Source organism: Podarcis filfolensis (genome assembly GCF_964270895.1).
Source record: "Podarcis filfolensis genome assembly, chromosome: 17".
Classification (NCBI taxonomy): Eukaryota; Metazoa; Chordata; class Lepidosauria; order Squamata; family Lacertidae; genus Podarcis; species Podarcis filfolensis.
Genome location: NC_139621.1, coordinates 18625648 through 18642398, shown reverse-complemented (window position 1 = coordinate 18642398; position 16751 = coordinate 18625648). Strand labels below are relative to the sequence as shown.

General features: G+C 41.4%; 1 protein-coding gene across 1 annotated transcript; it reads left to right on the top strand.

The window, feature by feature from the left end:
* The first annotated feature begins 3493 nt into the window (after nucleotides 1-3493).
* Nucleotides 3494-15147, top strand: LOC310752995 (thioredoxin-like). The gene is made up of 5 exons (XM_083594204.1): nucleotides 3494-3598; nucleotides 5349-5449; nucleotides 12958-13017; nucleotides 14719-14784; nucleotides 15021-15147. Exons 1-5 carry the CDS (start codon nucleotides 3556-3558, stop codon nucleotides 15081-15083), a joined length of 333 nt encoding a protein of 110 aa, XP_083450330.1. The 5' UTR covers nucleotides 3494-3555; the 3' UTR covers nucleotides 15084-15147.
* Nucleotides 15148-16751: the final 1604 nt, after the last annotated feature.

Genomic DNA, 16751 nt, shown 5'->3' with positions numbered 1-16751 from the left:
TGTGCATATTTTGCAAGCCATTCCCCCTAATAGAAGGTATATTACTGGGGTGTTATGGGAGAAGCAGCCATGCAGAGACCATGCCCAAACAGCTATGACTCAGGTTTAAGAGCCATTCTGAGGTGAACGAGAGTTCCAAGAAAGGAAAGTAAATGGAAGCTGTCCATCTCCTTTCTGCTTCCTATAATACTTCCATTAAAACTTAATGGCTTCTCCAACCTTACATCACCTCTGTTTACCAGCACCTGAACTGATGATACACACTGCCTAGCTGACAACTTAAAGTGCTCCACCGAGATGCTTCTCTTTAGAGCTCAGCACTGATCTATCCCATCGAGGGTCCTAGTCATTCATTTCTAAACCCAGTTCCCTCAAGCTTCCTTACCATTGTAGAAACTAGATGGCCTCTTTCACAACACTCCTAAATATAAGGGATTGGAGCACATCATAATAATTATTATTATTCTAGCCAGATTCCTCACACCTAGAAAACTAACTTGCTTTTGAAGGTTCAGCCCATCCTTCATTAAAGTTACAAAACCTTTATTTATTTCCAATTACAAGGCCTTGATTTGCTGTAGGGATGGGAAAGTTGGGGGGTTGAAGTTGTCTTCTGAGTGGCTTCTGCTTTCAAAGCACCTTCTTTCAGATCTTCTGCTGTGTGCTCTGTGATTTAAGGCCTGAATGTTTAACCTCAAAAGGTGGGGCATCACCATTTCCCCACATCATAAACACGTTGCATAAATAAAACAAGTCAGGTACCTTGAAACCTGCAGTTGCAAATATCAAAGGATTTATATCAGACCTTTTAGAGTGGTAGATCCCAACAACAAAAGTCGGTTTACCATTTGAAGAGGGCCTGAACTATAATGAACTATAATGCGCATTAGACTGTATGTAGAATAGGTACCCAGCCAATTCTTGGTTAGATTGCCACTATACTGTAATTATTGTGACTGAGAAGATCTGTTTCAGGGTGCCAAATTTTGGCTTTGCAAAGGTCGCCATATTATGAAAGAGTAACACCAAGTAAACTGGCAAAAATGGATAAATCTAAATCAAACAAATGTTGGAAATGTAAAGAGAAAGAAGGTTCTTTTTATCATATGTGGTGGTCTTGTAGTAAGGCTAAAGCTTGCTGGGAAATGATATATAATGAACTGAAAAGGATGTTCAAAATAACTTTTACCAAAAAACCCCGAAGGTTTTCTTTTAGGAATTATAGATAAATTGTATAGAAATTTATTTATGTATGCTACTACTGCAGCAAGAATGTTACTTGCCCCAAAATGGATAGAAGAAGAAGTCCCAGTAAGGGAAGAATGGATACAAAAATTTATGGACTATGCAGAAATGGCGAAACTTACCGGAAAAATAAGAAATCAAGATAACAAACTTTTAATAAAAGAATGGAAATGGTTTATTGAATGTTTATAGATAAATTGCAAACAAATAAAAACATTAGCAGGATTATTGTAATACCCTGCAGTTTTATAAGAGTATATATTTATAGTAGATAACTAAATGAGCAAGTTAAGTGAATTGGATATGCAGAAGATATTAAAAAATAAATTTAAGGAACCACAGAAAGAGGGGGAAGGAAGTCAAATTTTGAAATGATAAATGGATTGTAAAACGAATGAAATGTATAAATTTGAAAAGTATAAATAAACAAACAAATAAATAAATAGCATATTATGAAAGAGTACAAAAGTCTGCCCGGATAGTTGGGAAGGGGAATTACTTGAAATTGGGTGACGGAAGAGGCTCTCTACTTGTTTTTTGGTTTTTTTAACTTTTATTTTGCTTTAAACAGGTACATATAAATATAGACAACCAAAATTACAAAGGAAAATTCCTTAATAGTAATGAAAAAAAACTAAAAAAAACTAAAAAAAATATTGAAGTACATGACACAGAACATAAGCAACTATGGGAAAGATAAAAGAAAAGAAAAAAGAAAAATAGGGAAAAAAAGAAAAAGAAAAAGGAAGATGAGCCAAAGCAGGAAAGCTCATCTATTGTACACTTCCGTCAAGCTCACAACAGATCATCATTCTTATCAATTATCTCTATCTGCATTCCAAAGGAATCCCTCATCTTGCTATCAGGGAACATTTCTCTATGCGGTATCATTCTAAACATAGCCAGATCTTTCTTGTTGAGCCCTTGTCCCCTAAATAATTATTTAAACATTCCCATTCTTCTTTCACCAATTTTTTAGGTTTATCTCTTATTGCATCTGTCAGCTTTGCGAGCTCCAAGTACTCGCACAATTTGACTACCCATTCCTCTTTAGTGGGTGTATTTTTATCTACTCTCTACTTGTATTAAGGTTCGTCTGCCTAATTTCACACAAACAGGAAAAAGTGCCAAGTTATGAGGGAATTTCTGAAACGGAAAATCGGAGCCTCAGCAAGCCACCTGCACATGATATACACTGCAACCTAGCAAACACCACGTGGAAATTCTGTATGTCATGAGGCAAGTATAACATTTGGACCTCATTTCCTATAAAGCCATAACTGTTGATGGAGTTAAGAATCAGTAAGGATTAAGAACAAGGCCTCAACAACCTAAACCTCAGCAAATCTCTCCCCACAAAATGTGTTCAGTTCGACAGGGCTTTTAACCCCTGAGTGAATGCAACCAGTGCCAGATTTACATATAAACTAAACAAGCTATAGCTTAGGGCCCCACTCTCTTGCCTCACCAAAAAAAAAATTAAAGGGAAAAAACCTGGATGTACATTTGCAAAATATAAGATAAAAAACAAATAAAATAAAACCTACATACAGCAGCAGTGTTTTGTGTTGTGTAGGCTCCTATGATGTAAGTCATGGGCCCCGCCTGCTAGCCTGCTCCCTAAAATATCACTGGTTTGCTCATTTCTATATATAGGCTGCCTACATTCTGCAAGGACTGGTTCCATGGCAACATGGGCAAACGGCTTTAGATACCTCTTAGGTCCATAAATTACCATATAGCATATATTCAACACAAAAAACAGCGGCAATTTGTTGTTGACAAAGGACATCTGTACATATACAGTGGTACCTCGGGTTACATACGCTTCAGGTTACATATGCTTCAGGTTACAGACTCCGCTAACCCAGAAATATTACCTCGGGTTAAGAACTTTGCTTCAGGATGAGAACAGAAATCGTGCTCTGGCGGCACGGTGGCAGCAGGAGGCCCCATTAGCTAAAGTGGTGCTTCAGGTTAAGAACAGTTTCAGGTTAAGAATGGACCTCCGGAATGAATTAAGTACTTAACCCAAGGTACCACTGTAAAGGGCCCCATTACCTTCAGTAGCTTAGGGCCTCATCAAACTGAAATCCGGCCCTGAATGCAACCCGCTCCAGGCCTTCCCCAGGCGACAGCTAGGAGCCCCTCCATGAAAGCCATGAGAAGTAATTGTGCAGCTGAATATTGAGAGGGTTTGAGCTGGCACACTTCTCTATGTCATAAAAGCATCCTGGCAACCTGATCTGACTTTGAATCACTTGCTGATGATAAAAATTGTGGGGGAGAAAATAGCTTGAAGAGGACCTAATGGAGGAATCTGCGGTGCTACCGAATATACACAATCGGGCAAGTGTTTGAATTCATGCTACTATAGAATTAGCTTGACGTCTCATTGAAAGCCAAGTAGATAACTGGAAGACATTCAGCCAAAGCTGGCCAAATCTGCAGGAATTGATGAATAAGCATTTCCCCCCTCTCACTCCCTCATCCTCACCCCCTTTCTGGACACGGTGATGGGTGAAACAGAATTATGCCTTTTAGCCATTTGCAAAGATGCTCATGATGTCAGATTGCTCAGTGCCTTGCAAACTGCTGAGCCTAGGGTTGCCATATGCCCGGAATTTCCCTGACATATTCGGAATACAGCAGCTGCAAGCAGTGTCTGGGCAAAAATCGCCGAAACGTCAGGAAAAATCCAGGCGTATGGCAGCCCATGTCTTCTTTGCAATTTTGCAAAAAAATAAAAAAAATACTCTGTCCGAATTTTCACTTTTTGAAATATGGCAACCCTAGCTGAGCCTGTATCTTTAGAGCTCAAGAGGCAATCATAGCCATGTCTTCTCAAAAGCAAATTCCCATTGAGTTCCGTGAACCTTCCTGCGAGAAAAGTGGCTATAGGTTGCAGCCCTGATTCTTAGTCACTTAGCACGTCATCATAAGCAAGAGGTAAGTTTTTAAGAAAAGAAAAGAAAAGAAAGAAAGAAAAGAATCACAATTTATCATTTTAAAATGTACTGGGTCTTGCTTTTGGTCCAATCATGACGGAGCAGTTTTGCAGAAAACTCAACTCCGGTTTTGGGTGAATTTTCTCCTGTATTGGGGCAACTTGGCAAAACAGTTCTCTTCATCTGTGTGCTTTAATTTGACATCTAATTCTTCTTTCTCTTTGACCATGGGTATTGGCCTAGGTTACATCCGGACAAACCTGATTTTTGAGCATTCATTCTGATTCACTGGCATAATATTTGTGAGGAAGTTAGATGGCACCATCTAATTGCTGAGCATTCATTTTGATTTGCTGGTGAGGTGGTTATACAAAGTTACCCCACACTTTTCAGCATATTTCCCCCTCACTTTCTTTATCACAAAAAGTCTAATCTTTGGGTGAAGCAGTTGCACAAGGGCACTAAATCAGCTGTAGTTGCACAGCCTGAGTTTGCCGATGCGTGATTTAATCCTGACCCAAAATAGCCCCTTATCTATGATCCAGAGCTGACTCAGTCTTTACAAAGAGGGAAGTGATTATCGTATAGTCTTGGTTCAAAGAACAGTAAACAAAATAAAAAGTTGTACAATTGAAAATATCTGTGATAAAAGGCATAGTTTGGGGGTGATAAAAAATCATCCTCTTAAGAAACACGGAGATCAAATATCTGGGTGTATTTGTCACTTCTGCTATTTTAGGGGAAGGGAGCCATTTTCAGTTCAAGTGGTCATGAGGAACATTTGGGGGGACTGAATGCCAGTGGAGGGGGCCCACCGACAAAAATGTGCAGCTGGTTACTTAAAGTCAGAGTTTTCCACACAAAAACACAAAAACACCCTTTCCATCCTCTACACAGGCAAGTAAGGAGAATTATCTCAGTTCAAGGTCACATCCCAGCCAGGCTAAAATCACCTGAGGAGGTCGTAGAGCGGGACCAGTTGGGGGGAAGGGGTAACCTGGTGAAGGGGTATGGCCCTAGAGAGAGTCCTGAGGGCCAGATAAGAGAGCCCTAGAGGGTTACGGTCAGTCCCTGGTCCAGAGGTTCACCCCTTCTTGTAGTTATGTGATTGGCTCATCTGCTGACAGCCTGTGCCCTTGCTTTCCAAACAGAAAGAATTCAACGATCTACTAAAGAATGCGGGACCCAAACTGGTGGTTGTTGACTTTTCAGCAAAATGGTGCGGGCCTTGCAAAATGATCCGTCCTTTGGTTCACGTAAGTAAGTCTCGTGTTGCCGTTACAGGCCCTTCCGCGGTGCAAGGAGAAAATGTGGTTCCATTGCTGTCCTGATTTTGCTTTGCAACTGGGCCGATTCTCCCTTCAGATCGTTGGAGGCTGTCTTGCACCAGCTCACATCTGTCTAACTTGGTGCTCTCCAGGGTCGCTGGTGCCTAAGTTCTTTCACATCACCTCTTACCTGTTTCATTTTAACACTGGAGATGACAGGGATTGAATCTGGAATCTTCTTCTACCACTGAGCTATGGTCCTTTGCTATCTTCTATACCTCAACATGCTTCCCATGTTGTCTCCATGTTGCTTTCTTCAAACCTCTGCTCAGAACACACCTTTCCTATGAAGTCTTTGGCTTATCTCTGAATCCTCAGCCCCAAACAAAAAAAGAATTAGTTCCTCATATTCATCCCTTGCCAACCTTGCCTCAACCTCTTATCGTTCCATCTATTGTTTCATTCTCCTCACCTCTCAGACTTTACACTGTGAGCTTCTTGGGAGAGAGATTTCACCAGAACCTGCCATAGTGTTTATTTAAATCCTGCCATCAAGTCGATGTTCTTTCTTTGTTTCTGCAAATATATTATAAAAGGTTCCCACTCTTTTTCAAAGTCACTGTTGTCCTTTTCTCGTAGTCTGCCCGTCAGTTTTGCCAGTTCTGAATAATTCATCAATTTCTCTTGCCATTGTTCTTTTGTTGGAATTTCTCCAGTCTTCCAGTTTTGTGCTATCAGAATTCTCACCGCCGTAGTAGCATACATAATGTCCTCTTCTCTTTCAGCAGATCTTGACCTAAAATACCTAACAGGAAGGCTTCTGGTTGTTTAACTAATGTTATTTTCAACATTTTCTTCAGTTCATTGTATATCATTTGTTATTGCTTACTCTTTTAAGCAGAGGACTACCTTGGCACCAGGAAGACCTCTCATTGAGTGATGAGATACCTACAGGCACTTGAGGGATAGTAACGAAGTCAGAAATATAGGCATCTGATATTGTGAAGCAGCCAAATTGCAGTTTAGGTGGAGAGCAAGTTGCTAATGTGTCTTCCCGGGAAAGTTCTAGAGATTGCAACAAAGGGCTTTTAGCAAAGCACTTAAAAAGTGAAAGGAGATATGGCGTTTGCTTGTTAATGAATCAAAGTCAAAGGTCCTTGGGTGATTCTGCTGAATGATTTAAAAGGCAGCTTCTACAGAAGCATGTTCAGTAAGTCAGCCAAACGTTGCTGCGCATCTTCCTGGCCAAAACTGTCAGTTAAAGGATACAAACGGTGCCGGCTCACTCCATAGATCCCCAAGTCATTAAAAAGGCTGCCAAAACCCTCTTTAAACACAGACTCCCCAGGTGTCCCTATTTTCCAGGGACAGTCCCGGATTTACAGAAGCCGTCCGAGTTTCTGATTTGATCCCAGAATGTCCTGCATTTCCTTAAGATGTCCCTATTTTCATCAGAGAAATGTTGGAAGGTATGGTAGGATGTCCTGATTTTCTTTGGAGAAATGATGGAGGGTATGGAGTTATCTGACCCCTGAGCCATCTCAACGCAGCCCTGTATAGGTGTTTGTTTTTTTTAATGCTTTATGTTTTATTATGTTTTTATATATGTTGGAAGCCACCCAGAGTGGCTGGGGCAACCCAGTCAGATGGGCGGGGTATAAGCAAATGAGAGAGTGGATAACTCACTGCTGGAAGTGAAGCTACAGGGAACCAGGCAGAGGGCCTTCTTGGTAGTGGCACCCTCCTTGTGGAATGCCCTCCCCTCAAGGAGATAAAGAACACAACTTTTAGAAGACATCTGAAGGCAGCCCTGTTTCAGGAAGTTTCTGTTTGACGTCTTATTATGTTTTTATATGTGCTGGAAGCTGCCCAGAGTGGCTGAGACAGGCCAAGCAGATGGTCAAAGTATAATAATAATAATAATAATAATAATAATAATAATAATAATTACAGTAGGGCATCTCTATTTTCATCCCAGAAATGTTGGTGGGCCTGTAAACACCAACAATACAAGTCTAGCGTAAAGACTGGGGGTGCAAGCACATGTTATCTGTGACACAGAGCTGCCACTTTAAAGCGACGCCTTTGCTTCCCCCACCCGCCCACCCCTTACAATACAGGATCCCTTACCCCCACATCGTGATGTCATTATATCGTGCATTTTCCCACTCCCAAAAGCAGCCTCCCGTGATGTGGGAACATCATGTTCTGATGTTTCCCCCAACCCACCAGAGCAAATTTAGGGGGCATGAGGGGCACACAAAGGGATGAGAGGGAAGGAGTCGTGTCGCCTGCAACTGCGTAGTTGAATTCTGCCATTTGTTTTTTGTTTCAGTACCTTCTGCACTATTAAAAGTCACGGGAGCCGTGATCTCTTTTGCAAGATTCTGACACAAAGAGATATTCCAGAACTTATCACTTTGCCCTTGAGCCCGTGAGAGAGAGGAATCAAAACCATCTTAGTCAACTTCCACTCACAAGGTCATGTGGTGGTGGAATGTCAGCTGCTCTCGGGAAAGATAATTTCATTATAGAAGAACCTACAAATGATGCCTTTCCCCTCCATGTGAAAAACTATGAATTGTCTGCCTCTTGTTTGCACTCATGCTCACTGTTTGTCTCAAGTGTCTGTCTCCCTGTAAGTGCCATCCCATCCGTTCTCATTTGTTGCTTGGCAATGGTCTTAATCAAGCAAACACTAATAATGAAGGGTTTGAATTACCGTAAAATCTGTTTCCATAAAAAAAATAAAATGTGAACGACAAGACTTCATCTGTTTCAGACCTCATAACTTCACAGTATATGAAGTTGTCACCAGATGCATAGGATAAAAGGACTTCTGTGATGTAGATTAAAAGAGGTGGTAATGCAAGGGTAACACATATTCCAGATATGTGGGACTACTTCCTGGGCAAAGGAAACCTGCAGCTGTTCTGATGTTCCTGGGCTCCTACTTCCATCAGTCCTTGCTACCATGGTCAGTGGTCAGGGGTGAATGGGAGTTGTTGTTATTGAGTCTCCAGCCTGGGCTCAACTTATGAGCTCTCTAGGGTGCTCTTGAACCCTGAACTCTTGCCTCGCATTACCCTACTTTGCTTTGTTCTGCTTGCTCAAAGTGGAACCTTTGCGTTCAGTTCAGAAACCCTCTACTGCCAAGGCTGTCTGTCGTGTACAACTGGGAAATGTGGACTAGGGCTTTGGGTGGCCAGGTGAAGAAGAGGACAAGGCTTCTGCACCTTTAGTAGATGTATTTGAAGGAGGTTCAGAAGATGTAGGTGAAGGCTGCAGTGGTAATCGTAGGGATTCGTTTGAGAGCGGAGGTTTTCAAGTTGTATTCTGAGGAACTCACATTCACCGGAAAGCTCATGCCAAAATGCAACTCTTACTTGTAAAGCTGTCACAAGATTCTTTGTTCTAGTCACCCGAAAGGCTCCCCGGATGCAGTCCAGTCAAAGTTAGCCACTCGTGACTTAAGCCTTGTTGAAGTCAGTGTGGCTTGCCTTCAAGTAAATATATCTAGGATTGGGCTGAATCTGATTCATGTCACCAACCATAAAACCCAAGGACCTTTCCAATCAAAGCCATGAAGAGTCTTGTGGCATTCCAAAAAAATGAATTCCAAAGCAAGTGTTGTCATTAAGAAGTTCATTTGAAATCAGTGTGGCTTACTCCTTCCAAGTAAACATGACTAAGAATGAGCTGTGTCCCATTCCACTCAGCAGCTCTTGATACCATCAGCCAGATACCTCCAGCCATGGTATCCTTCTGGAGGGTACCATTTTCCAACTGGACTTAGTTGGGAATAATTTTCTGGATGGTGTCTATTGAGTGGATAGCCCTGTGAGTAAAGGAGATCACAGAGGCAGAAGACCTGGCTTGTTCCAAAATCAATTTCTGGTTAGTTAATTAGGCACATTGAGTCACTTGGGCTTCAAATGATAGCATTGGATCAAGGAGTATCCCCAGACAATTAACTTGCCTCTCCAGGATGAGTGCAACTCTATCCAAAAAAAGGCCATTGCCCAATTCCCACATATGAACTCTGGTCCACCAACAGCACCTCCATCTTCTCAGGAATCAGCTTGTTTTGACACCTCACCACCTCCAGACAAAAGTCCAGAATCTGTCTAGCCATACCTGGTTCAGATGATGTAGAGACAGAGCAGAAAGTTATCAGTCTGTCGACAATACTGAGCCCCAAACTCTCAGATGACTTAACCTAGGGGCTTCATGTAGATGCCAACTTTCTTGGGCACATGAAACTAACCATAATTACCTTGAATTTCTGCTTCACCTGCAAGAAAGAAGGGCATTTTCACTGGCCAGGTTTAATTTAAATCCATCAAACCTCCTTTGGGGAAGGTTCTCAGGCAGGATGGAAGGAGAAAGAACTTGCCCATGTGAAGACCACCTGGTGAAAACCCTTACACATACGGTTCTCAATTGTAAACTATATGCTGATCTCCGCCAGCAATTTCTAGATCAACGCTGTATCCCCAAATGGAAACCAGAGTTGGAGGTCATACGTTTTCTATTACTGGGGACTGATCAGGAGCTCACCAAATTAGTGGCTAAATATCTCTATTTGGTTTTTTTGTCGTCGAAATGCACTGCAGACCTCTGATCTCCCTGGAGACCAAGAGATGTGACAATAGACTGCTCTGCCTCCTTTCTTTTAGCAAATGGGGAATTGGTAATTCTGTACTGATTTGGGAAATTTTGGAACAAGATGGAGATAGATTAAAATTGCAGAGTTTTGAGAAACTAAAGAATAAAGTGCGAGATTGGCTCCATTATTATCAGATAATGGAGGCATATAATCTGGACAAGAAAATTGGCTTCCAGGTGGAAAAATCAAAATTAGAAACAGAACTGCTAGATCCCAAAACTAAGATACTTTCAAGAATGTATAACTTGCTGTTAAAATGGAATACGCAGGATGAAACGGTTAAATCTGCTATGATTAAATGGGCACAAGATGTTGGACATGACATAATGTTTGCTGACTGGGAACAGTTGTGGACCACAGGTATGAAATTCACGGCATGTAATGCCTTAAGAGAGAATATTATGAAAATGATTTATAGGTGGTACATGACCCCAGTCAAGCTTGCGAAAATTTATCATTTGCCTGATAATAAATGTTGGAAATGTAAAGAAAATGAAGGCACATTCTTTCACCTTTGGTGGACGTGCCCAAGGATTAAGGCTTTCTGGGAGACGATATATAATGAACTGAAAAAGGTATTTAAATATACCTTCTTGAAGAAACCAGAGGCCTTTCTTCTGGGCATAGTTGACCAATCGGTGTTAAAGAAGGATAGAACTTTCTTTATATATGCCACAACAGCAGCAAGAATACTTATTGCAAAATATTGGAAGACACAAGATCTACCCACTTTGGAAGAATGGCAGATGAAGGTGATGGACTATATGGAATTGGCGGAAATGACCGGCAGGATCCGAGATCAGGGGGAAGAGTCAGTGGAAGAAGATTGGAAGAAATTTAAAGATTATTTACAGAGATATTGTAAAATTAATGAACTTTAGAATAATGTTGGATTAAAATTAAGAGGTTTCTAGCTGTAATGGCTTAAAAGAATATGAAAAAATGGGTTTATAAAAGTAAAATTTCAAGATCACAACAATTTAAGAATAAAGATTTGGGTAGAATAAAGAGGGAAACAAATTGCTGAGCTAATAAATTGAATTGGAATACAAAAAAGAGAGGTATGAGGAGGTCCAAGAAACAAGTAAATGAAAAATAATGTGATGGAAAGATTTTTTTTCTTTTTCTGTTTGTTTTTATTTTTTGTAATGTAAAAATCTTAATAAAAATCTTATAAAAAAAATATTCTGTACTGATTTGTTTTGGATGTTGTATGTGATGCCAATAAAAGGTTTGATGATGATGATGTAGATGCCAACCAGCATAGTGGACAAAAGGGAACCACGTGGGGACCCCATAGCACAACTGCCAGGAAGCTGAGCAGAAGTCCCTCAGTGCCGTTTTCTGCAAGCAGTCCTGCAAGTAGGAGTGCAATCACTGTGCCTCTGAGTCTCCACCTGCAGAGCCTCTTCAGAAGGATACCATGGCCGATGGTCTCAAGCGCAGCTCAGTGTGCACTTCCCTAGGTTCTCTTATGATACAGGTCCTCAACCAGGGTGACGAAGGCTGTTTAAGTGCCACACAGAGGCCTTTAGCCAGGTTGAAATGGGCGGAGATCAGAGGTGGGAAACCGGATTTGGCAGGGAGTGTGCCTTCAAGGGGACTTTGCTCAGGGGAAGCAGTTTGGATTGAATCCAAACCACTCCCTCCAAATGGAGAAGGCAAACTCCCTCAGCTGCCCTAGGATTATTTGTGTGGCCATTCCAGGGGGGGCTCCCTGTCAGTGCTAACCAAAAAGCCCCCCTTGCCAAGGAACCTGAAGCTCCCAGTTGTCCCATACCTGTCCTCCACCTGATGTCACAAAGGTCCAGCCTCTTCCCAGCCTCAGTTGATTCAGATGGTATTGAGATAGAGCAGAGTGTAATCAGCCTGTTGACCATACTGAGCTCCAAGCTCCTGGTGTCACATCTGACATCAGGTGTGAGGTTCTTGGAGGTGTCAGTTTGTGCTGTAGGCTGATGCGTTTGCACAGCAAAGGGGAAAGAGGGGATTGTCCCAGCTTCCTAGACTGTCCTTCTTGTGCTGATCTGTGCTGCTATCCCTTCGGTGTTAGCCTGATACTCTTAGGGTTACTCGTTCCCTACTTCCCTTCCTTCTTCATGCCTTCCTCTCAAGAGCAGACGTATTTTGGACCTCTCTTCTCTCAAGATGCAAGAGCAAGCAAGTCTTGTTGCATCTCCACCTCCGTCAGATAGAATTAGGGATCTCTCCTATAAAACATGTCGTGTTCCCCAACTCTGGCCTAGATAGTCCCCTTCTTCCATGCATGCCTGAAGCTGTTCACCCTAATACTTCCTCAACTCTTCAGTTTTTCTCTCAAATATAGGTGGTACAATTTTATACGAGGGCCTTCTGGCCTTCTGGCGGTTCCCTCACTGCGAGAAGCCAAGTTACAGGGAACCAGGCAGAGGGCCTTCTCGGTAGTGGCGCCTTCCCTGTGGAACGCCCTCCCACCAGATGTCAAAGAGAACAACAACTACCAGACTTTTAGAAGATATCTGAAGGCAGCCCTGTTTAGGGAAGCTTTTAATGTTTGATGGATTACTGTATTTTAATGTTTTTTTGGAAGCCGCCCAGAGTGGCTGGGGAAGCCCAGCCAGATGGGCGGGGTATAAATAATAAATTATTATTATTATTATTATTATTATTATTATTATTATTATTATACAGCAGATATAGGAGGTGCCTTACATATATATATGATATCAATGTGGAATTATCTCTCAAACTGAAGGGCTTTTGAGCTAAAAAAATGTAGTGGTGTTTTCAGGCCAGAATATTCCTCTGTGCCTGCTAACTAATAGATTTGTTTAATTTTGTTCTGTAGGAGTTGGCTGTTCGGTATGCAAATGTGCTATTCTGCATTGTTGATGTGGACTTGGCAGAGGTAAGCTACTAAAACCAGATGACGTCGAGAATTTCTGTTAGAGCGTAACTACAAAGCAAGACTTTCTAGATCAGGCCAGGGGTTTATTTAGTCCAGTATTGTTTTCAACAGGAGACTTTAAAACAGGGGTGGGTAACCTTTTTCTGCAATAAAGGCTCCCCTCTGCCAGGGGGTATGTAATCATTTTCGTAATTAAAACTCCCAACACAACAACGATGTGACTTTTTATTTTTTACTGATAGATGACAGCTTTATACCCCTAGTCATCAATAGACGACGTACACTTAGAAACTCATCTGTAAAGGACAACAGGCAGGAAAATTAATCAAATAAGACTAGGGAGCGAAAAGCCAACCTTAATTATTTTGCTCTCTCTCTGTATGGAGAAGCGTAAATGCAGTTTTGAAATCTCTGAGCAGGAATAAAGTTACAATTGTCCATCTATATAGCCTAGCATTGTATCTCAGACTCAAAAAGATTCCTAACTGCCTATTTCCACCGATGTGCAGGCTTTCAGCAGCTGTTCACATGATCCCCCCCCCCAAAAAGTGTGCATTCATAGATAATGTCAAGTCTGGTTTGGCCCTTAGACTGTAAGCTCCCTGGGGCAGGAATTAGTTTTTCTCTCTCTTATACAGTGGTGCCTTGGTTTAAGAACAGCTTAGTTTGTGAACAACTTGGATTAAGAACGCTGCAAACCTGGAAGTAGGTGTTCTGGTTTGTGAACTTTGCCTTGGAATAAGAACATGTTCCGCTTCCTGTTGAGTGTGTTCCATTTGTAAATTGAGTTTCCCGCTAATCAGAGGCTTCCAGTTGAGTCTGTCAGCTGTTGAGTCCTGAGCATTCACACAACACAGAGGTGATATTGGGAGCTTTTGTCTTAGCTATTTTTTTTGCGTTTTTGTTTGTGTGGCTTTTTCAATTTTTTGACAGTGACTTGTTCTTCGTTTTATGTGACTTGTGACTTGGTTTTTGTGACTTGTTTTTGTGACTGTGTGGAACCCAGTTCAGCTACTAGTTGATTGTGTGACTGTAGAAATTGATAAAAGTCCCCCATCCAAACAATGACTATCATTAGTAAGAAAATAATGATAATTTTAATTTTCATCATCTACAATACTGTCTTATTTATTTTATAGTACGGTACATTGATTATTGCCTTCATTTTATGGATCAATGGTCTCGTTAGATAGTAAAATTCATGTTAAATTGCTGTTTTGGGGGTTGTTTGTCTTCGTCTGGAACGGATTAATCCATTTTCCATTACTTTCTATGAGAAAGCACGCCTTGGTTTAAGAACACTTTGGTTTAAGAACAGACTTCCGGAACAGATTAAGTTCGTAAACCGAGGTACCACTGTACTTTGTAAAGTTCAGCACGTATAATAACAGTGGATGAGGGTGATAGTTGAGAGAAAACGATGTTGGGAAGAGTACCAGCCGGGGGAACCAAATGGCATCAAATGGTATCTGAACAATTCAAATGTTTAGCAAGAAGAATTCCTGTTCATTTAGGCAATCTGCTCAGATGCAATACTTCCAAATGGAGTATCAAAATTTAGGAAATGTGTGGTGCAGCACTGATAGATATGGTATAAAACACCATACTTTGCTTTCTCCGTTAGAGATACTTACAGAATGTCTAGCGTATTTTAATTAGTTCCTTGACCATATGGCATATTGTTCAATCTCTCATCCCTAGGATGTGGCTGACCTTTGCAATATCGTCGCCATGCCAACATTCCAGTTCTACATGAAAGGAGAAAAGGTATTTGTGGCCTAGAAACACAAAATTCTGCTCTAAATTCTGGCCGGGGCTGCCCCTAATCTGCCAGATTCTGCCCTGGAATGAGCCATTCTGGGAAGGGAGCTATCAAAGAAATCCAGTCACCTAATCTCTGACCGGGAGGAGATGGGTGGCAAATCCCTGTGGGACCCGTTGCTTCTCCCAAATTCCTGGAGCTTCCATTGCTTTCATTTGTTTATTTTTTATTTCGGTCCTAGATTTTTGAAATCACCGGAGCTCGTCCCAAAAAACTGGAAGAGAAGATTAAAGAGTTGATGTGATCATTGGAGAAAGCTCCCATGTTATCAACACATATGCCAGTAGAATAAAATACCCAAGAGCCCATGGCCGTGTGCTATAGGTGCCCTCTTTCAGTGCATCTACATGGAATGGCAGTGGGCCAGGGAAAGCAAATATTTAGGATCACGTGTGGTGGAAGGACAGCTTTGACGCCTTTGTCGTTCGGTTACTGCATATAACAGGACTGCAACTGGGTGCCTTCCTGCCCAGTCTGGGGATTGGTGGTGGGATGACAGTGAGTGGTCAGAGGGGGAAGAGGGTGTTAGAATTCCTGCTCCATGATTGCAGTCATGGGATTGTTGTCTTTCACATGACAGTGTACGTTTTGACTCCACAGAGTGGGAAGTGACGGAGACAGGAAGTTTGTTTTACTGTGTTCCATAAAGTGGGACTATTGTCCTTTGTTCTTTTCCTCTTTGTTGTCTGATGCCAGAGAGAGAGAGCCCTGTTGCAGTGCTCCGTGTGTGTTTATATGTAAATAAAGTAGATTAGCCAAAATGCTGTGTTGCTGAGGTCTGTCACACGCATGATGCGCAAACTCTGTGGATCCCTAAGTGTGCCGATGTCGGTTGGCATTGGTCGCTGTGATGTTCGGGCTGAAGAAAGCTCTTGAAGCTCCCGAACGATTGACCAGGAGGGAGGGAATGTGCCAGTCGGGCATATGTTTCTGCCAGGGTCCTACTCGAGTGTAGGCTGAGCTCCTGACAGAGGGAACATGCTGGGAACAGGAGGTGTCGGAAACTGAAAAGGTTACAGGGCTTAGTGAGCAGGTGGCACAGGACTTCGTGGCTGCCATGATGACCAACATGTCACCAGCCCAACGTTTGTGGCTGGACACACCCTGGACATCCTTTTCTCTCTCTCTCTTTTTAAAAGTTTTTATTTATACTTTTCAAATGTATACGGTACATTTCCTTAATTTTACAATCATTTTAACATTTCAAAGTTTGACTTTGTGCCCCCCCTTTCTGCGGTTCCTTAAATTCATTTTTTAATATCTTCTGCATATCCAAATTCATTTAATTTGCTCATTTAATTATCTACTTTAAATATATAACTTACTTAACTATTGTTGTATGTTATGCTTATTGTGTGTTATGTTCACGTTTAATGAGGGTGGATTTCTGTATTGGGGGGGTGGGGGGTTTATGTTATGTTGTAAATAAAATTCCCAATATATATACTCTTATAAAACTGCAGGTTATTACAATAACCCTACCAATGTTTTTATCTCTTTGCAATTTATATGTAAATATTCAATAAACCATTTCCATTCGTTTATAAAAAGTTTGTTATCTTGATTTCTTATTCTTCCAGTAAGCTTCGCCATTTCTGCATAGTCCATAAATTTTTGTATCCATTCTTCCCTTCCTGGGACTTCTTCTTCTATCCATTTTGGGGCAAGTAACATTCTTGCTGCTGTAGTAGCATACATAAATAAATTTCTATACAATTCAGGTAGTTCTGTCCCTATAATTCCCAAAAGAGAAGCTTCTGGTTGTTGTTTTTCACAAAGGTTATTTTGAACATCCTTTTCAATTCATTATATATCATTTCCCAGTAAGCTTTAACCTTACTACATTCTTTTCTCAACTAGGCAAGAACAGGGTGATCAGAAAGTGAGGAATGGTGACACCAGTCCTTTTATC